The sequence below is a fragment of the Neodiprion pinetum genome, chromosome 2, assembly GCF_021155775.2.
Source record: "Neodiprion pinetum isolate iyNeoPine1 chromosome 2, iyNeoPine1.2, whole genome shotgun sequence".
Lineage (NCBI taxonomy): Eukaryota > Metazoa > Arthropoda > Insecta > Hymenoptera > Diprionidae > Neodiprion > Neodiprion pinetum.
In genome coordinates, this window is record NC_060233.1 from 10,281,070 (window position 1) to 10,303,609 (window position 22,540).

Consider the following 22,540-nt stretch of genomic DNA (forward strand, 5'->3'; position numbering starts at 1 on the left):
CGTGATTTTATCAGCGACGAATCTCTATCTTGATTATCGTTATCTACGGAACCCCGATGATAAAACAGTTAACTCGTGTGTGTAAGCATAGGAGATAATTGTTTTAGGGGAAGTCCGTTAATTACGTGAGCTCAAAATGGGGGGGGGGGGGGGGTACAAAATTTGAAAAAAAAAAACAACTCACGATATTAATGGACGCTCTTCATCATCGGGGTCCGTAGAGTTACTTGGATTATAATCGTCACGCTAAGGTTGGGTCGTTTATAATCAACCTCTGTAAAGTTGAGGGAGTTTTATAAGGTGCCATTTACATCATGGCTGATCATCGCGTACTTCCGATTTTAGGTTAGGTTGAACGAGGCTTCTGATCAGCAGGTAATCAACGTCACGGATTCACAGCCGGCTGATGCAACGATTATGCAGATCTGATAACCGGCGCTATTTATACTTTTATTTTGCTGTTTTATCAGCGAAATCCAATCGCCGGTCGAACCATAGACTGTGAAATTACCGCGAAGTAGACGCCTGCGCGTCTTCCTTCAGGCACACCGAACGTACAGTCTGCTTTGAAAATCTGAGATTACTCCTCGCTTACTTAACGTTATAATGTAATTAAAGTCCGACATCTCGCATGATGGTTTCTGTACCCTGATATCTTGGCCAAATTTAACTGAAATGATCAAATGACTCTCAAATTCCGGGATTTGTGGTTTGGATACAGGTTTGTAATCGAAAATATGATATTTTATAAGTCTGATGATTCAAACTATACTCATCCACGATGACTCCAGTTGAAACTCCTCTCTTATGGTCGGGTCGGTAACTTTGTCGGCTATAATCTTACAGAGATTTAGTCTCAGCGTGCAAAGTTCTTTCTTTGGCAGTTTGTTGCATAGAAAAATCCGCTTATATAACACATTCATCTATTTTCCTTGCTTTTTTTTTCCCATACATGAATAAAGATCGACCTGCCACGAAACTTTACCAACTTCCGTGATTTATATTTACAAAGCAAAATGGCGTCCACCTGAGTATACGAAACGTAGATGATTCCTTCGCTTTTTTAAATTTTGATTTTTTTGCCACCGGATATATTCCAAATTTTTTTCGCAATTTTTAATTGCTGAAATCCTAAACGGAGATTGAGGAACGATACTCGTTTTATTTTCATAGGAAATTCATTTAGTGTTGGATGGAATTTTTGAAAGTTTCGTTGCAACTGATTTCAGAATTTACTTTACACCTGATTTTATTTTCAAAAAATTAGAAAACTACTGTGATACGTGACGCGGTCGTTGCTCGTGCGAAACGGTAAAGTGTTTTTATCCACCTCGCTGCGTTATATAGTCTATTCTTTTAAAAACAACTATCCGGTTACTCTACATATTTTATGCATACTTATAGGTATAGTACCGAAAATAATGTATATTATACCGTATGTTTGCTTATGATTAATGAAGGACCAAAATATCGTAGATTTGAAAAAGACGTAATGCAGACGTACACGTTACGCGAGTGACAAAGAGAATCGCTGACCGAGGAAAGATAAACAAGTGTTAATATAAGTGGATATAAAAGTGTTTGCTAGCGCAGCGTGAATTTAGCAAGTTTAGGTGAGTTCTTGCTAATTTTTCAAGCCTGTTGCCAAGCGAAAGAAAAAAAATTTGCCATACTAAATCCTATCTTGGTAACGTATAGTAAAGAAATTTTGCTAACGCAGCTCGGCATTTTTCCGCTCAACACTTTTCTCTGCCTCGTTGCTCTGCAGAAACGAACGTCTTTTTGCCACGCGTGGTTATATTAGAAACTCGTTGGTAAATCGACACTTTCCTTCCGAGAGCAAGAATTATACCGTCCATTCAAAGTATTATTATTAAGCCCGTTTCCGTTTTATCTAATCAATGCTATCCTGCGCTCTAATAATTTCAGGTATTTCGGTATGTTTACTAAAAAATTATACATGTTTAAGAATTTTTATTTTAAAAAAACATCGTCCGGTATAAGGAAAATTCAGAATACCTACGCGATGGAAATCAATCTTCGGCGATAAAAAACGCCAATAACTTCTTTGTATCATATTATCATATTAAAATACAGGTTTGATCACTCTGGATGGTTGGATATTGCCTGGAAATAAAATGACGCGTGTGTTTATACATCCCAAACGATGTTAGACGTAGTAATTTTATATTGCTGCCACAGTCACTTGTAATAATGGTTTATACTACTGTAATTTCCATTTTTTTTTTTTTTTAAATGAAATAACGCCGAGTAATTATGCGATAAAAATCTTTTCTTGCTATTCGTTTTTTTTTCCTACATCTGCTTGTCGGTCGATGGTAAGTGACTATAATTTTCCGTGAAGGAAACTTAATAGGAAATTATATGTAGTTGAGACATCTTTGCAGGGATGGTATATTTTAAATCCCACAATATTGGTACCTCACTTTTTTCTTGAGAAGACTGCCGGTACATGTTGAACTTGACAAGAAAATTGGGTCAATACGAAATCAGTGGTACTGCGAATTATTTTAAGCAGACTCAATTTTAGTAACCGATTGGGGAAAAAAAAATTTCTGAATATCAAGCAACATTTGTTTTTAAAATTCATAACTATAATAATACGACGACGATGGTTTCATTTTCGTTCCATGCTGCAAAACGCAAACGTGTTTTCAAGGAAACAATTATTCTACGTGACCGAATCTGCGCACAGTTTCCAATTTCGTCAAGGTTAATACTGATAATAATATTAAGGAGGCTTAGTTTGTAAGAATAAGTTTCTTCGTAAAATTTAGTCATATTGATACATAATTATTTGTTTTGATAATCAAAATTCTCATAGAAAATTGCATAAAGTGTTAACAGTATGAAACAGTGCTGCAAATTTTTTTTTTTTTTTTTTTAACAATTCGAAAGCTGTACCGAATTTCTTTATTTTTTTTTTTTTTTACCGTTACACAGCTGAGGCTGAATTTCATTTACTCGCAAACAAGTTTCATAAAATGGATAAAATTTAAACAGTACAAATTACTCAAGAAATCTTACGTTAAAGTACAGTTATAAATCAAAAATGAAACCGTCCTTCGAACACAAATCTACTTTCATCCAATAACTTTCGAACAAAATAATCTCGTAAAATCTGAATGAGATAAAAAAAAAAAATAATAAACGCCAGACATATACCTGTATTTTGAATATTCCGTTCATAAAAATCTTGTCTGAAAAAATTTTGTCTTCTTTTTTTCTAACTTTACAACAAGACGGCGAAGTCGATTCGTTCTTGACCACTGTCACAATCGTTCCAAGACAGGTACGACGAACTGATATCCCGAAAGTTCACCATGTATGCCTATGGTGTCCGGTAAAAAAAAAACCCGTAACAAATCGAAGTACATTAAAAATAGAACATTTGCAGAAAACAATGAAAATTCATGGACAGATTAGAGAACTTTCTAAGGACAATCAAAATTCGAGTAAATCTCCAGGACACCGTGATAATAAAAAAAAGTGAAATAAAAAAAAAGGTTTATCGCCTTTTCCCCTACCGTTCTCCGTTCACCGGGTACCGAGTAGTGCCCCATGCCTCGTATAACTTCCTCTTCTGAACCCCGATTTCCCCGCACCTCGTGCCAAGATTCTCATTCCTGCACCAACTCTGCACCGGGTCTCGACCATAGCGGCTAGTTCTCGGTTCTCAGTTCTCGGTTCTCTTTCGTAGTGCGTAGGTCAGTAAAGTTCGGTTCAGTTTAGTTTAGTGAAGTTGAGTTGTCGTTGGGTTGAATTAGGCTCGCGTACCTAACATTCGTGCCAGTTTCTCCCGTCGTCGCCCCGTTGCTCGCTGGACCAGCCGCTTTTACTGTAAGGATCCTAACGACGTCTTACGCTCGACGGTCATTATGGCCAATGATCGTGGTGTGGGTGCCGAGAGTCACTGAACCAGCCTGAAAACCATCTTCCATGGGCTGCTGTCAGTTGGACTGGTAATCGTGGTTGAGGATACCTGGGGCTGATGCGATATATAGACGCTAAGGGCTGCCTGATTGAAATGGGAATAACGGTGTATTCGGCATTGTTGTAACTATATTTTCACTGCATCGCGGTTAGACTGATTCTTCTCTTGTAAAGTAAGTGACGAATCTGCGGTGGGGTTGAATTTACGAACTTTAAAAGTTCCGAAAGCGATTAATTCTGACGTTTTTCATGGCGAAACTTGAAGTAAAGGAGTCGAAATTTTCCGAAACAACTAAGTTTGGAACGGTGCGCTGAGAAAAATTTCATTTTTTGCAGTAACTAGAAAAATTCGGTAAAACACGCGTCGTTGAAAAAACTGTTTGAATATTGTTGGAATTACGAAAAACGAGGTACGCCTAACCATTTTGCGCTATTGTCGATCCTTTTTTGGTTATTGCAACGCAAAATAGTAACGGATACTAGACTTTCCGGTAACAGCTAGAAAACTAATTTTCATTTTCTACCTAGAACTGTATTTTGTCGATTGTGGTAAAAAATGAAAATAGTCAAGGAGTGAGCGATAACCGGAACTAAAAATTTGTCTCAGTATGGAAACGTGACGGCTCAAAGTTCTCATATGGGAGATTACGAAAATTCATGTTACGATAGAGCAAAGTTCCGTAAAGTAAAGTTTCGATAGAGCAGAATTCCGAAAATTGAATTTTTCTCACATAGTGTAGTTTATTCAATCAGTGGGTGTAATAAGTCAGAAAAACCGAAAATCAAAATAACCATGATTCCGAACGTAGAAATATCGAAAATCACAAGCTAAGAAAGGTTAAAGCGATGAAATTTCACGAAACCGGAAATTTACGCAACTGAAATGTGTTTCTAAACTCTGTTACAGGAATATTTGTTGGGAAATATGTCGGTTTGGTGTACTCAAAACATTCTTAAAACATTCACGCGACACAAATTTATAATGATTGCAATTCGATCTCATACAAATATTTGCAATTTTTCATATTGCGCTCCATGATGCTTATGATATACTTTTGCGATTTCCAATTTTCCTCTACAGATCTATTCAAAGTTTTGCAATTTTGCGAGTGATTGAACTTGAAAAGGAACAAAATAATGTAAAACAATTACCACGCATAGGTAGATATTTCTTTACTGTAGCATAGAAAATAATATTCTGAAAATATTAATAAAACCTGCCAACGTTTACATGAATATTACTGCGTCATTGAAAATGAGCTGTGTGGACTGAATTCAAAATTTTCATGCTCTTTCTTTCGTCACTAGTTCTACTCAATTGTTGAATAATGAACGCAGTTTACTTCAGTTAATATGTAAAATTTCGTTCATCTGATTGACCCAATCGGTTCGTTTTTTTTTTTTTTGGATTAATTGAGGGTCGTCGGTTTGTAAGTGAGATCAAAAGACAAATGTACCGAATCAAGTGTCAGATACTTTCTTTGCTCTGATTTGTGTAAGTGAATAACGCATGTGAAAATAGGTTTGATTTTTTTTTTTTTTTTTTTTTAATATTATTATTATTTTTGTTTTGATGAAGTATAAGCAAAACATTATCAATCAATTTCAGTCAATTTGTGAGAAATGATTGTGCGAAAAGAAAAAGTTATAACCATCCTAGAAGTAAAAATAGCGTTCGTATATCAAATTTTTATGGGATGCATATTTATCTAAAATGACTTGGAAGGAAATTGATAAAAAAATATCTGATTTTATTTTTTACATAAACTTATCATAATTATATGCAGAAGCGAACTAATCTGAATTCAAATGGAAGATAAACTGAAAAAGAAAAACATGAAACACGAAAAAAATCAGTCCAACTATATGCGCTGTAGATAAATGTCACAGAAGAATTCGAAATCTGTGAGATTTAGGCGAAAACTGTAAAGTACCGTTTATAAAGAAATCGATCGTTAAAAAACAGCATTGGCAATAAGTTTGGATAGGGGAAATTTACCGAGAATTCGATACACCGAAGTCCTGCTGAACTCTGGAATTAAGTGAGAGTTAACAAGATTTATATGCGACATTACTGCTTACATATGTATTGTGCATATATTTATATAAATTTGTATGCATGTGTACAAAACCAACTACTATAATAATTGCTTGGAAAATTTCATTATATGCGGTGCACAGCTTTAGAAATTTGTACATAGTTTTATATACATAACCCATGTGAACTCAACTTCAAACCGCGCGGATTAATCTTGTAAATATACGTGTATTTTTTTTTTTTTTTCTTTAACCCTCTCTGAAATACTTTCGGAGGGGTGAGAAAAGATGCCTGTCAAAAGCGGAGCTCTTAATATTAATATTTAGAGGTTGTTTTTTTTAGAATATTGTAGCTCACAAATCAATAAACAAATCCAAATGAGTCATATATATTTTTATGGGAAATTGAACCCTTTACAAAAAGTGTCTCTTATCATTTTTTGATAAATTGTATCCTTCCAAAGTTATTCGAGCTCAAAGTTCAATTCACAGTAAAGTCAACTAATTATTTTTATAGTTTACGGCAAAATGTTAAAACTTATTACTAAATATCATCAAATTTTTCTTGAAAAATTCTATAGTTTGTGATTTTCTATGAAGAAGGAAGTCAGTTACCGATTTTTAATTTGTAAAGCTCTACTTTCAATGATAAATAACATCACTGAAATCAATTCTACTTTTAATAGTAAATTACTTTCCAAACATTGTATTTAAAATTTTTACACTCCGTATCTGAAAAAAAAAATTTAATTGCATCAAAATTGATTTGTGAGCTACAAAATTGTAACAAAAAATGTATATATACATACATCACACATTGTGGTGGTTAAATATTTCACACATGTGCACTTTCATGTTTAATTACGTGTAAATTTAGCGCAACGCGTTCACTCGTTGCTGATGGTTGAAAGTCACATGGACGCGAGCTCAATTTGCTAACTAGGAATAGTTCGCGGTTAACTGCACGTTGCGAATGAAGCATGCATGGTTAATTTATAACGCCATTGATTTAATGGACCGTGCTCTCATCCGAGATTGAAGATACTCTGTTATATATAGATAAAACATATTTATTTTTACGCACTTTAACGAAACAAGCATACGTGATTAACGGTGATAAATTGCAATAATAAATTACCTGATCAGATTTCATCAGTAAATATTCATGAGAATAAAAACAACATGTGTTCTAAACACACAGTATTCTATAGTGCGAAACTTTTTTTTTTGGAAAAATTTTTATTCAGAGAAAAGCTATGCCTTAAAGAAGAATTTAAATTGATGATGGAAAAAATGTAGATATGTAGGAAATTTATGTAAATTACAGAACTGTATAGAAAATTACAGAAATATGTATAAAGTACAGAAATGTAAAAAAAAATACAGAGTTTCGGGTACGAAAATAAAGAAAACTGTTAATTATATTGATTTGTCTGATAAAATGTAAAAATATGGAAAATATATATAAATTCACTGCTGATGATTATTTATTTTGGTTATTTAAACTTTCATATCTCTCTATATTTTAACTTTCCATTTTTTGACTCAACGTTTTGAAATCCTGTGAATTGTGAAAATTTTGGCACCTTTGGATATTCGATATCGTATCTCATCTGTTGTAAATATATCAATTTCACATTTTGACCCTGATTCTGTATTTCATTACATAGATAAAAATGCGCGCAACGAATTGAACTATCGAACCGTCGACTTTCGGTTAATTCGTAACTTCGTTGTTTCGTGAAAGTTCGATTTCTTCACTTCAACTTTCGTCGGCAAAAAATTCCGAATCAGGCACTTTCGGAACTTTTAAAATTCGGAACTTCAACCCCGTCCCAACCATGAAGCAAAATTGTATGCAATACAATAGATTTGAGATTCTCGTGAGATTTCTAACCGTTCGTATCATGTGTTTTTTCAGATCTCCGCGGGTCGGAGGTCCGCTCTCTCAGCCACTCGCAATGATTCCCCCAACGATGCACGGCCACGAATTCAACCAACCCTTGTCGAGGGTGGTTATGGTCCGCAAAACCGACCAGAGAACCTTCAGCAAGGGTCGCAGAGGCGGCGAACCGATGCTAGAAACTGTCACCCGGGAAACGATCGAACTTTTCAACGGCGGTAGAGCGGAGAGGAAATTCACCTCCGAGACCAAAGACGTCGCCACCCCAAAGTCAAACAGGTATGGACGTAAATACGCCCCTGAAACCTTATTTCTCGATTTTAATTTTGTTCCATTTTTTTTTTTTATGACATCTAAGTCCGATATTTTTCGGCATTCGTGATCGAGTAACTTTAGTGAGATTAGAATTTTCATTTGGATATTGTAAACTCTGTGTGTTTGCATCTTTGTATTGCCTATTTTTACAAACCTGTTACTATCGTTATTATCGGTATTGGAAAAACAATTTTTTTTTTTTTATCTTGTGGTTTTTTTTTTTTACTGTTACTGTTGCGAGGCCCGATTAATTAAATGACTTGGCGAATGATCTATTTGACGTAGGTAGATTTTTTCCCGCTAGTGTATCAGGTATATTTATAATTTCAATTCACCGGTATACGAATTACTAGAAATTCAACTGTTGTAACTCTGTTACATTGTAATCATTATTTTTCAGAAGTGCGCAATTTTTCTTTCCGACAACCGGACAAATTTCCTATCGATCATAAGTATACATGTAGAAATCAATAAATTACAACCTTTCAGCAAAACACAAAATTCGCATTATATAGTTGACCGGATTTTATGGTTCCGAGTCTCTGACTCTTCGATACAGATCGGGATGAAAATTTTTGTGACACATACATTTTTGCACAACTATCTGTAAAATGTTCTGATTTAATTTCTATGACATCTGGTAATTTATCGGATGAAGTTTGATTACCGGTTAGCGTAATTGCAGGCACCTGGAAACATTTTTTAATCGAGTAGGTACGTAGTAGATAAAATGAGGTAAACTCGTAGTACATATAATAGAAATTCCCGTGTAGAACGATCTGTTTTATTGTTACACAGCTTTTACACAAACAAGTAATTAAACAAACTGCAAAATTCACTCTCTGTCGGAATTACAAAGTTACCAGAGCTTCAAAGGGTAAAAATTAATACAATTATTCCATTACATTGTAGACACAAACTGAAAAAATATTTCACTCCATTACAAAATACGATGCTCATTTCAAGGAACAACACTTGATTCAACAAAAAAGCTCCGAAAACAACAATTTGTGTTATCGAGTGAAACCGCATTGATATAGCTGCAAATGCGGTAAATTAGACAAATTTTTTTTTATTTATTTATTTTTTGTTTTTTTTTGCGTGCAATTAATTCCTAGTTTAATTTAGAGAGACGAGGTTAGAGTAGAATTTTAGGGAGTTGTTTTTTAAAAATATTATCTAATAACGATATTCTGTCGTGAAATCTTTGAGTTTTAAAGATGAATATGACTGCCCTATTGTAGCATGCCTTCCCTCAGCGGAAGTGGAACGAAAAAGAAGGTTGTTGGCTTTGTTGACCAGTTTTCACCCGAAAGGTACTAACTACATATAACGAATTAGAAAATTATAGTTTACATGTGCATTATACCTTAAACATACACAGACGTGATATATAAAACAGCATCTACTGTACACCGAATGCGATGAATCGTGATAAAAAGAAAGAGAGAAGAAGAAAAAAAAAAAAACAAATTCTGCAATCGAAACAATTCTCGCACGTGATTACCTTACACATACTTGTATTACGTATAAAATTTTCACCGTGCTGTTATACCGTGTCTGCAAAACCTGTGAGTAATGTATAATATTGTATAATGTATACGGAAGCATAAATAAATTCTGACATTCGCTCCGATCACGAGCTTGTTGAACAGAAATCTGAAACCACGCTGCAGAAAATACTCGAGCCAGTCGGACCTCAGATTACACATGTTATATCGGGTTTAAAGAATAAAAAAAAAAAAAAAAAAAAAAAAAAAGACACGCATCACCTTAGAGCGTGAAATACGTTGTTATTACTTACGCCGCGGACACAAATAACACAGCATTCAGTTTACAATAGCCGCACAAAAAATGAATGGAAATAAGATTAAATACTATCGGAAATGTGATCTATAAATCTATAAGCCTACACGTATCTAATTAGAAGTAATAAAATATAAAACTTTCCAATTTTGACCCAATAACTGATGCATCCTTTATAGATACCTGATATAGTTTTGCATGAAACTGTTGCCTGTATAGAATTGGACGATCAATAGCTGATATACACTGAGAAAAATTTCATTTGTTACAGTAACTAGAAAAATTCAGTAAAACAGTTATCGTTAAGAAAACTGTTTAAATATTGTTGGAATTACGAAAAACGAGGCACGCGTAACCATTTTGCGCTATTGTCGATCCTTTTTTGGTAATTGCAACGCAAAATCAGTTTGTGAGGTTTACTCTACTTTTTTAGTTAAACAAGGCTTTAACGTCAATTTATTCTTGCACAAGCATTAAATTTTCGCAACACGTACAAGAAAATATAGCAACAACGATTGTAATCAGAAAGAATAGTAACGGATATTAGACTTTCCGGTAACAGCCAGAAAACTAATTTTCATTTCCTACCTAGAACTATATTTTTCGATTGTGGTAAAAAATGAAAATATTTAAGGACTGAACGGTAACCGGAACTAAAAATTTCTCTCAGTGTAGAGAGTCACGAAATGAATTACACTATATCCGTATGTCTAACTATTTATAGTTGCAACAAGATTCGAATACACGTAGCGTGTTTCGTAATTATAATTGTCATTAGTCATTGCCGTCGATAACTTGCCTTGGCTTCCGGCTTGTGGTCGCCCAAATGGGCTTCGGAGTTTTTCACCTAATTTTAATACCTGAAACCTTATTTTCAGGTCACGAGCTGACTCAGTGCGATCAAAGTCACCGCCAACGGCGTCACCGGCTTCACCAGGACCTCTGTCAGGCTCGTTTCACGGAAGTTTTCACGGCAGTCTTGGCAGCGATGGAATGTCATGCAGCAGCGCGAGGTCCTCTTCGGCATCGCCCGACTCGGCACGCTATTCATCTTCCCAGATCAGCAAACCAGAGGTAAATACAATTGTTGATAAGATAGGAAGTGACGTCAGGGAAGACCGGAAAGTTTGGCCGAAGAATTTGAAGGGAAGATTTCGGTGGAATTTTGAAAATCGTTACTACAAGCCGTATGAAAAAACCCTTCCACAGATTTTTAGATTATAGTAGTATAAACATTTGAGGCAAAGTTTTAACCTTCTGCGATGAAAGTTTATGCGCAAGGAATTTTTCACAGCGATCGGAAGAATCTTCTTTGAAAGGCTTTTCGCGTATACATTTTCATTGCAGAATGTTCAAACTTTTTTTTTGACGCGTATAATACCATAGCCTAAACTTAGCAGAAGGGTTTTTTAGGCGACTTTTACTAAATCGTGTAAGAATTAAGAAATAAAACTCTGGTTATTGTAAAAAATTTTACCGAAGTCTCCCCTTAAAGATGATTAACCCTTGGGTAAGTTTGGTGACCATTACTCGGCTAGTAAGTGCACCTGGCACCATGAGAAGCTGTGTTATGGATCCGGTTGCTGCCTTATCGACGGAGCCGTTTATAAAATTCAAATGAGCCGGAAGAGTCAGGAAAACTGGGAAAAACGGAAAGACCTATGGTCGGTGAATTCTGGAGCCAAGAGTGTTCAAAATGATCCGAAAATTTAGATAACTCGAGTGGGAGACAAATTTTTTCGTTTGTAGACAAATCGGAGGAAAATTCATATAAGATAAAAATTTTTATTCATTATTTTATTTTGTGGATATTTATCGGAAAATAGTCATCTCAAATTGTTGCGAGTTTTCTGAAGAAGATTTCAAGAAACCGCACTTTTGTGCGAAAATAATCATGTGTCAAAGATATAAGTGATCTTACTTCGTTTAACTTAAATTGTTGCTACCTTGAAAAGTATTTTTTGAACAACTGATCTTCGCACACAATTTATAGCGTACCCCTTTTTCTTGCGAAGAAACATTTTCCATCTGCAACACGGGGTGTAATCTGTAGATGGTTCGTATTAGTCAACTGACCTAAAACGCGGCTAATGCACTCCGGCAGATACGAAATACGGTCGAAGACTCGCGTTGTACACCCACCGTTACGGCATCTTTTGCTTTCAGAATAAGCAACCGAAGTGACACGTTCAATTTAGGTTGGCAATAGCTCAGGTAATGTAGGGATCTGCTAACTCAAGTGCGCGCAAAATGCGATTCTAGCGGGCGGTTGAAGTTCGTAGTTAGAGGTTCCTACATTACCGAAGTTATCGTCAACCTAAATTGAACTCGTCACTTCGGTTGCCTGTTCCAGGGGCGACAGATATCTTGACGGTGCGTGTACATACGCCTTTGAGTATAATTCGTGCAAATCAAGATTGCAGGTCTACCGGTTGACCGAGATCAAACGGGGCAGCTACCTACCGCTATTAATACACCTCCGAAAGGAAATCGACTTGAGTCATCGACAGATGTCATTGGTACACCACCATGTGCACTGTTCTTTCACTTGTTATCCAATACCCCCGATCTACCTGGCTATGATCAATGCAACGTCACTTTTGAAATCCTGCAGAAGCGGTTCATTCTCACGCGTCATGTAAAATGTTGTGTTATTTGTATAATGTTTCATATTTAAGATTAGATCTACACCCAAGTTTGATCCTGTTTGAAAATAAGTTTTGAAAACCGTTCCTTCGTCTGGCTACGTCTATTTCAAAAATGGGACATTGCTTCTCGTTAGTTACACTCGAATTCATATTTACAAGCATTATTGTATACATTTCATTTTTTTTCGAAATCTGCGTTATAATAAATGCAAGAATTTATTCTATTGGTAAAATGGCAAAAAGAATCTTCTGTCTAAAAGATTTGTTAGTTTTTCTCTGAAGAATTTGCGTTTCCACAATGTGAAAAATATCTTGCCCGAAAGAAATCTCTGCCTAACATTTTTTTTCCCCCTTTTTGTCTTGTTGTAGATTACAAAGACTGACAGCCGTAAAACATCTCTGCGCAGATCGGGTCCATCGAAGGAATTCCTCGACGCCTGTCTCGAGGCCCACAACGTTTATCGTGCCCGACATGGCGTTCCTCCTCTGCGAATCAACAAACAGGTCAAAGCCTTGCTCAGTATACTTACAGTTAATCCCGTTTTAGTCGGTATTCCGTTGTCCACCTTAAACGAGTTTTTGTGTCTTTCTTCCTTTTCTTTTTCCTCCTCTTATTATCCTCCGTGTGGCAAACCGAGGACAGCGCTAATTGCTACGTTAATTGCCGGGCCATTAGCACCGATTAATTCACCACGATTGCTGTTCCATTTATATACCGACGAAGATCGATCGTGGAAAAAAAAATCAAGGATTGTCGGCATTTGTGATGCAACTTTTACACCAACGTCTTCACTTCTTATATAACCGCGATATTTTACCGATGCATCATATTGCACCGAAGAGTTTCCGGTTTATGACGTTATTAATCTAATCTTCATCCCACTGGAACGGTTGAACAATTTCATATCTTTTGGAATATCATTTCAATGAAAGATTCTTTCACTTTATTGTCGATTTATAATTTGAAATCCAATCATTGCTTTTCCAACTCATTATGTTCTTGTTTTTTTTTTTTTTTGTAATACTTCAAATCTCTCCAAAGCCTTTTTTCATTACTATTATTGTTGTTGTTATTTTACTTTTTTTTTTCCTAACTGCGCAAAATACGTTCAATACATCGTGCGTGAATTTATAAATCTGACTACTGATTTCACCGAGGAAAAAACTTTCAAACGAATGAATTTATTTACAGATGTGTAAATCGAGCCAAGACTGGGCAAACATTCTGGCAGTTAAGGGTCGGCTAGAACACAGAACGAACATTGACTACGGGGAAAATTTATTCTGCATGTGGAGTTCAAATCCAAAGAACATTGTAAGCGGAGAGGAACCGGTCAACGAATGGTGAGAAACTAATCACTTGCCGAAATTTGAACGAAATAACGTATTTTTACAGTTCCGAAAGTCGGCCGCGTCGATCCTGGAAATGCAAATAAATTGTAAATCAAAATCTTCCTTACAGGTACGCCGAAGAGGCGCAACATCAATACGGAAAGGAGCCAACGACCCTGAAGACGGGCCACTTCACGCAAGTCGTATGGCGAGATAGTTCAGAGCTGGGAATCGGGATGGCACGTAATCGTAACGGGGAGATTTACGTCGTGTGCAATTACAATCCGGCTGGAAATTTCTTGGGCAGCTTTACTGAGAACGTTTTACCACCCGGTGAAGTTTGTACACCGAGGAAACTTGGCAGCGTTAACGCCCAAGTGAACCTCATAAACGAGACGTCTTGGCAACAGGAAGCTCTGTTGGTCCACAACGAGTATCGTAGAAGACACAGAGTTCCGGACCTCAAGCTTAACTCCGAACTGACAGCTGCTGCTCGGGTGAGAATTTTTCTGTGGTATTCAATCTTAAGAGTTAAACGAGCGCCAAACATGACTTGAACAATTTTTGCCATATTTGATCAGAAATTTAGTCTCAGGTGAGACTTTGCTGTGGTATTCAAATTTAGGACTCAAGGGCAGCTGAAAGCTGGACCAGTATCACACATAACTTTGGACAATTTTTGTCATGTTTAATCGGAAATTTAGTCTTGGGTGAGACTTTGTTGTGGTATTCCAATTTAGGAGTCAAGGATACCCAGACCAACATCAAACATGACTTTGGACAATTTTGGTCATGTTTTATCGGAAATCGACCTGAAAAATGCATGATTTGGTTGTTGGATAGTAATTGAAATAAAATGACCGCGACGATTAAGTCGTTATTCAAAAATCGCCGACGTAGTTAGTTTCCAGACTATGTGACCATATTTTTTTCTGTTCGACTAGGCCTGGGCGGAGACTCTTCTACAAACGAACAAACTGGTTCACCAATCCACGTCACCGTATGGTGAAAATATTTACTCAATGCACTGTTCGGACCCGAAACTCGTTGTCTCTGCGAGGGAAGTGGTTTCGAAATGGTACTCAGAGAAAAAGGATCACAAGTACGGATCGGAACCAAGAGTTCTTAACACATGTGAGTTGTCAACTGTCACGTTAGTCTTGATATCGTATCGGATATTCATTTTAAACGAGTTTGGTTATTGGTTCTAAATTTCTAATCCGTTTCCTTTTGTCGCTTTCAGGTCACTTCACACAAATAGTATGGCGTAATACAACGGACATGGGAATAGCGATGGCTCGGAGGAACGGTACCTGTGTCATAGTAGCCTGCTATCATCCTCGGGGTAACATCGTTGGTCAGTTCACCGAAAACGTGCTGAAACCAAAGTGAAAATTGATGAGCGATCCACGTTCCTCGTAGACCAGATGGACGTAACTTGTTAATAGTGTACCTAAGCCTGTATTTATATATATTTATATATATATTATACATAGATATTATACACATATGCATGTAAAGACCATATATAGACATAATAAACATTCCATACAAGCATACATTATAAGCGTGACGAGGTACTTTAATAGCTGCAAGAACGGAGTATTAAGATTCTTACCTCTTGACACTCGCTATGCTCAGATTGTCCGGCGCAGCCTCAAGTGATTAATAACGGTATTTGATGAGACATGATGTCAGTGTCTACAAATTGAGTAAAAAAAAAAAAAAATCGAAGAGATGCTGAATAAATAATCATCATAGTACGTGATTCGAATACGCGAAGCATGTGACGAATACACACGAATATATGTATATGTATAAGAAGGCAACTGATCGATAGCGTTGCAGCCTATTAGTTGCAACCGGGCACAGTCTGAATACGATGCGGCCACGGATCATGAGTTACGGCCGAGAAACAAGAGATTTCGTTACTCATTCTTCTACTGTTAGTTCAACGTTCGTTTTCGTGTCTCTTCTGGGTTCTAGGTAATTCATTTAGTATGGGAAAATTCGCACAAATCGATTCTGACACATAAGATTTTTCACTCGCAATAAAGTGAGGCTGCTTCCTTTGAATTTTTGGTCAATATGACAACGATTCGATCGAATGTATTTTAACACACATTTGAAAGATACGAGCAAAATTTTTCATCATCCAACTGTCGCAGAACGGCAGCGTTATCAGCTGACCCGTTAACTGAAGGATATATCTTCAGTCAACGGCTGACCATCGAAGGGCCTGGCCGCTTGAGTCTGGAATCGGCAGGAGAGATAAAGTGCGTATTTCTTGTATGAAATGTGAAAACTAAAATCATTATACATCATATCATATCGTCATACATCGTACATCGTACATCATACATCATACATTATACATCATACATCATCATACCTAGTATTACAGTTCGAAACCAAAGTTTGAATTTTCGGATGTTCGGAAAGTGACGTCACCAATCTAAAATCGGCTAGCCGAGTTCCTCAGTCGGGTAACAACCGCGCAGTAGAGCGGACGGATGAGAGTCGCGCTCCGCAAATTTCGAGTACCAGGTTCTCAACCTCCCAGATCCCGCGCTTCGGGTCCGCTACGCGGTGAAACTCGACTTCCAGGATAAGCGCTCCGTGGTTCCTGGTTCATGTTTACAATAAATTGTTTCAATTCGTTTTTCGCGCAACCCCAAATTCGGTAGCTGTCAGTCCGCTAATAAAATTTCTCGACTTTCAGGATAAGCGCTCCGTGGTTCCTGGTTCATGTTTACAATAAATTGTTTCAATTCGTTTTTCGCGCAACCCCAAATTCGGTAGCTGTCAGTCCGCTAATAAAACTTCTCGACTTCCAGGATAAGCGCTCCGTGGTTCCTGGTTCATGTTTACAATAAATTGTTTCAATTCGTTTTTCGCGCAACCCCAAATTCGGTAGCTGTCAGTCCGCTAATAAAATTTCTCGACTTTCAGGATAAGCGCTCCGTGGTTCCTGGTTCATGTTTACAATAAATTGTTTCAATTCGTTTTTCGCGCAACCCCAAATTCGGTAGCTGTCAGTCCGCTAATAAAACTTCTCGACTTCCAGGATAAGCGCTCCGTGGTTCCTGGTTCATGTTTACAATAAATTGTTTCAATTCGTTTTTCGCGCAACCCCAAATTCGGTAGCTGTCAGTCCGCTAATAAAATTTCTCGACTTCCAGGATAAGCGCTCCGTGGTTCCTGGTTCATGTTTACAATAAATTGTTTCAATTCGTTTTTCGCGCAACCCCAAATTCGGTAGCTGTCAGTCCGCTAATAAAATTTCTCGACTTCCAGGATAAGCGCTCCGTGGTTCCTGGTTCATGTTTACAATAAATTGTTTCAATTCGTTTTTCGCGCAACCCCAAATTCGGTAGCTGTCAGTCCGCTAATAAAACTTCTCGACTTCCAGGATAAGCGCTCCGTGGTTCCTGGTTCATGTTTACAATAAATTGTTTCAATTCGTTTTTCGCGCAACCCCAAATTCGGTAGCTGTCAGTCCGCTAATAAAACTTCTCGACTTCCAGGATAAGCGCTCCGTGGTTCCTGGTTCATGTTTACAATAAATTGTTTCAATTCGTTTTTCGCGCAACCCCATATTCGGTAGCTGTCAGTCCGCTAATAAAATTTCTCGACTTCCAGGATAAGCGCTCCGTGGTTCCTGGTTCATGTTTACAATAAATTGTTTCAATTCGTTTTTCGCGCAACCCCAAATTCGGTAGCTGTCAGTCCGCTAATAAAATTTCTCGACTTCCAGGATAAGCGCTCCGTGGTTCCTGGTTCATGTTTACAATAAATTGTTTCAATTCGTTTTTCGCGCAACCCCAAATTCGGTAGCTGTCAGTCCGCTAATAAAACTTCTCGACTTCCAGGATAAGCGCTCCGTGGTTCCTGGTTCATGTTTACAATAAATTGTTTCAATTCGTTTTTCGCGCAACCCCATATTCGGTAGCTGTCAGTCCGCTAATAAAATTTCTCGACTTCCAGGATAAGCGCTCCGTGGTTCCTGGTTCATGTTTACAATAAATTGTTTCAATTCGTTTTTCGCGCAACCCCAAATTCGGTAGCTGTCAGTCCGCTAATAAAATTTCTCGACTTCCAGGATAAGCGCTCCGTGGTTCCTGGTTCATGTTTACAATAAATTGTTTCAATTCGTTTTTCGCGCAACCCCAAATTCGGTAGCTGTCAGTCCGCTAATAAAACTTCTCGACTTCCAGGATAAGCGCTCCGTGGTTCCTGGTTCATGTTTACAATAAATTGTTTCAATTCGTTTTTCGCGCAACCCCATATTCGGTAGCTGTCAGTCCGCTAATAAAATTTCTCGACTTCCAGGATAAGCGCTCCGTGGTTCCTGGTTCATGTTTACAATAAATTGTTTCAATTCGTTTTTCGCGCAACCCCAAATTCGGTAGCTGTCAGTCCGCTAATAAAACTTCTCGACTTCCAGGATAAGCGCTCCGTGGTTCCTGGTTCATGTTTACAATAAATTGTTTCAATTCGTTTTTCGCGCAACCCCATATTCGGTAGCTGTCAGTCCGCTAATAAAATTTCTCGACTTCCAGGATAAGCGCTCCGTGGTTCCTGGTTCATGTTTACAATAAATTGTTTCAATTCGTTTTTCGCGCAACCCCAAATTCGGTAGCTGTCAGTCCGCTAATAAAACTTCTCGACTTCCAGGATAAGCGCTCCGTGGTTCCTGGTTCATGTTTACAATAAATTGTTTCAATTCGTTTTTCGCGCAACCCCAAATTCGGTAGCTGTCAGTCCGCTAATAAAATTTCTCGACTTCCAGGATAAGCGCTCCGTGGTTCCTGGTTCATGTTTACAATAAATTGTTTCAATTCGTTTTTCGCGCAACCCCAAATTCAGTAGCTGTCAGTCCGCTAATAAAATTTCTCGACTTCCAGGATAAGCGCTCCGTGGTTCCTGGTTCATGTTTACAATAAATTGTTTCAATTCGTTTTTCGCGCAACCCCAAATTCGGTAGCTGTCAGTCCGCTAATAAAACTTCTCGACTTCCAGGATAAGCGCTCCGTGGTTCCTGGTGTTCATGTTTACAATAAATTGTTTCAATTCGTTTTTCGCGCAACCCCAAATTCGGTAGCTGTCAGTCCGCTAATAAAATTTCTCGACTTCCAGGATAAGCGCTCCGTGGTTCCTGGTTCATGTTTACAATAAATTGTTTCAATTCGTTTTTCGCGCAACCCCAAATTCGGTAGCTGTCAGTCCGCTAATAAAATTTCTCGACTTCCAGGATAAGCGCTCCGTGGTTCCTGGTTCATGTTTACAATAAATTGTTTCAATTCGTTTTTCGCGCAACCCCAAATTCGGTAGCTGTCAGTCCGCTAATAAAATTTCTCGACTTCCAGGATAAGCGCTCCGTGGTTCCTGGTTCATGTTTACAATAAATTGTTTCAATTCGTTTTTCGCGCAATCCCAAATTCGGTAGCTGTCAGTCCGCTAATAAAACTTCTCGACTTCCAGGATAAGCGCTCCGTGGTTCCTGGTTCATGTTTACAATAAATTGTTTCAATTCGTTTTTCGCGCAACCCCAAATTCGGTAGCTGTCAGTCCGCTAATAAAATTTCTCGACTTCCAGGATAAGCGCTCCGTGGTTCCTGGTTCATGTTTACAATAAATTGTTTCAATTCGTTTTTCGCGCAACCCCAAATTCGGTAGCTGTCAGTCCGCTAATAAAACTTCTCGACTTCCAGGATAAGCGCTCCGTGGTTCCTGGTTCATGTTTACAATAAATTGTTTCAATTCGTTTTTCGCGCAACCCCATATTCGGTAGCTGTCAGTCCGCTAATAAAATTTCTCGACTTCCAGGATAAGCGCTCCGTGGTTCCTGGTTCATGTTTACAATAAATTGTTTCAATTCGTTTTTCGCGCAACCCCAAATTCGGTTGCTGTCAGTCCGCTAATAAAACTTCTCGACTTCCAGGATAAGCGCTCCGTGGTTCCTGGTTCATGTTTACAATAAATTGTTTCAATTCGTTTTTCGCGCAACCCCAAATTCGGTAGCTGTCAGTCCGCTAATAAAATTTCTCGACTTCCAGGATAAGCGCTCCGTGGTTCCTGGTTCATGTTTACAATAAATTGTTTCAATTCGTTTTTCGCGCAACCCCAAATTCGGTAGCTGTCAGTCCGCTAATAAAACTTCTCGACTTCCAGGATAAGCGCTCCGTGGTTCCTGGTTCATGTTTACAATAAATTGTTTCAATTCGTTTTTCGCGCAACCCCATATTCGGTAGCTGTCAGTCCGCTAATAAAATTTCTCGACTTCCAGGATAAGCGCTCCGTGGTTCCTGGTTCATGTTTACAATAAATTGTTTCAATTCGTTTTTCGCGCAACCCCAAATTCGGTAGCTGTCAGTCCGCTAATAAAATTTCTCGACTTCCAGGATAAGCGCTCCGTGGTTCCTGGTTCATGTTTACAATAAATTGTTTCAATTCGTTTTTCGCGCAACCCCAAATTCGGTAGCTGTCAGTCCGCTAATAAAACTTCTCGACTTCCAGGATAAGCGCTCCGTGGTTCCTGGTTCATGTTTACAATAAATTGTTTCAATTCGTTTTTCGCGCAACCCCATATTCGGTAGCTGTCAGTCCGCTAATAAAATTTCTCGACTTCCAGGATAAGCGCTCCGTGGTTCCTGGTTCATGTTTACAATAAATTGTTTCAATTCGTTTTTCGCGCAACCCCAAATTCGGTAGCTGTCAGTCCGCTAATAAAACTTCTCGACTTCCAGGATAAGCGCTCCGTGGTTCCTGGTTCATGTTTACAATAAATTGTTTCAATTCGTTTTTCGCGCAACCCCAAATTCGGTAGCTGTCAGTCCGCTAATAAAATTTCTCGACTTCCAGGATAAGCGCTCCGTGGTTCCTGGTTCATGTTTACAATAAATTGTTTCAATTCGTTTTTCGCGCAACCCCAAATTCGGTAGCTGTCAGTCCGCTAATAAAATTTCTCGACTTCCAGGATAAGCGCTCCGTGGTTCCTGGTTCATGTTTACAATAAATTGTTTCAATTCGTTTTTCGCGCAACCCCAAATTCGGTAGCTGTCAGTCCGCTAATAAAACTTCTCGACTTCCAGGATAAGCGCTCCGTGGTTCCTGGTTCATGTTTACAATAAATTGTTTCAATTCGTTTTTCGCGCAACCCCAAATTCGGTAGCTGTCAGTCCGCTAATAAAATTTCTCGACTTCCAGGATAAGCGCTCCGTGGTTCCTGGTTCATGTTTACAATAAATTGTTTCAATTCGTTTTTCGCGCAACCCCAAATTCGGTAGCTGTCAGTCCGCTAATAAAACTTCTCGACTTCCAGGATAAGCGCTCCGTGGTTCCTGGTTCATGTTTACAATAAATTGTTTCAATTCGTTTTTCGCGCAACCCCAAATTCGGTAGCTGTCAGTCCGCTAATAAAACTTCTCGACTTCCAGGATAAGCGCTCCGTGGTTCCTGGTTCATGTTTACAATAAATTGTTTCAATTCGTTTTTCGCGCAACCCCAAATTCGGTAGCTGTCAGTCCGCTAATAAAACTTCTCGACTTCCAGGATAAGCGCTCCGTGGTTCCTGGTTCATGTTTACAATAAATTGTTTCAATTCGTTTTTCGCGCAAGCCCAAATTCAGTAGCTGTCAGTGGGCTAATGAAATTTCTATAACTTTATAATCTTCTCATAATCTTTTTGGTAAAATGTGTCGATAATAAAATTATATTAAACCTTACACGGTATTTTTGATTTGTTCTCATCCTGAAAATATTTATTAGTATTCGAGGTATAACTCGAGGTGGTTGGCGGTGGTCGTTGGGGGTGGTTAGGGGTGGTTGCGGGTAATCGCGGTGATTCAGGAGGAGGGGGACGAGGATTTGTGCTCGGTGAGTAAAACACTTTTATAATATTTGCTGGCAATTGTGATTATATTTTGTCTAAAATATTTCAAACTAGTCATGTTTACATTAAATTATTTCAATTCATTTTTCGAGCAAGCACATATTCAGTAGCTATGAATAAGCTTATACAATTTATTATATTATTAATTAATTAATCAATCAATTACTCAATTACATTAATTCTTACACAATATTTTCGATGTGTTCTTATACTGGAAATATTTATTACTATTCAAGGTATAACCTGAGGTGGTTATCGGTGGTTGTTCGAGGTGGTTGAAGGTGGTCGGAGGTGGACGAGGAGGAGGACGAGGATTTGTGCTTGGTGAGTAAAACACTTTTATAATATTTGATGGCAATTGCAATTATATTTTATATAACATATTTCAAACTAGTCATGTTTACAATAAATTATTTCAATTCATTTCTCGCGCAAGCACATATGCAGTAGCTATGAATAACATCATACAATTTATTATATTCTTAATTACTTAATTAATTACATTAATCCTTACTCAATATTTTTGATGTGTTCCTATACTAAATATATTCATTATTATTCCAGGCGTAACCCGAGGTGGTTGGCGGTGGTTGAAGGTGGTCGGAGGTGGACGAGGAGGAGGACGAGCTGGACGAGGAGGAGGACGAGGTG

General features: G+C 37.9%; 1 protein-coding gene and 1 long non-coding RNA gene across 7 annotated transcripts in view; both read left to right on the forward strand.

Annotated features, from left to right (window-relative positions):
* LOC124213114 (uncharacterized) overlaps positions 1 to 15,554 on the forward strand; it is a 56,273-nt gene extending 40,719 nt beyond the window's left edge. For 3 of the 6 annotated variants that reach the window (XM_046614022.2, XM_046614026.2, XM_046614024.2), the window contains 8 exons: positions 7,913 to 8,173; positions 9,454 to 9,525; positions 10,894 to 11,089; positions 13,033 to 13,167; positions 13,856 to 14,007; positions 14,126 to 14,492; positions 14,940 to 15,129; positions 15,239 to 15,554. In XM_046614022.2, the coding sequence (XP_046469978.1) occupies positions 7,913 to 8,173; positions 9,454 to 9,525; positions 10,894 to 11,089; positions 13,033 to 13,167; positions 13,856 to 14,007; positions 14,126 to 14,492; positions 14,940 to 15,129; positions 15,239 to 15,387 (1,522 nt within the window). In that variant the 3' untranslated portion in view covers positions 15,388 to 15,554. Of the gene's footprint in view, positions 1 to 3,699; positions 3,862 to 3,989; positions 4,128 to 7,912; positions 8,174 to 9,453; positions 9,526 to 10,893; positions 11,090 to 13,032; positions 13,168 to 13,855; positions 14,008 to 14,125; positions 14,493 to 14,939; positions 15,130 to 15,238 lie in introns of those variants that run through there. The other 3 variants (XM_046614028.2, XM_046614027.2, XM_046614023.2) reach the window with 3 other exon arrangements.
* A 934-nt stretch (positions 15,555 to 16,488) lies between these two features.
* On the forward strand, positions 16,489 to 22,231 carry LOC138190502 (uncharacterized). Its single transcript, XR_011176498.1, has 3 exons — positions 16,489 to 16,584; positions 21,766 to 21,873; positions 22,126 to 22,231. It is a non-coding gene; the product is annotated as an uncharacterized lncRNA (long non-coding RNA).
* The last annotated feature ends 309 nt before the right edge of the window (positions 22,232 to 22,540 follow it).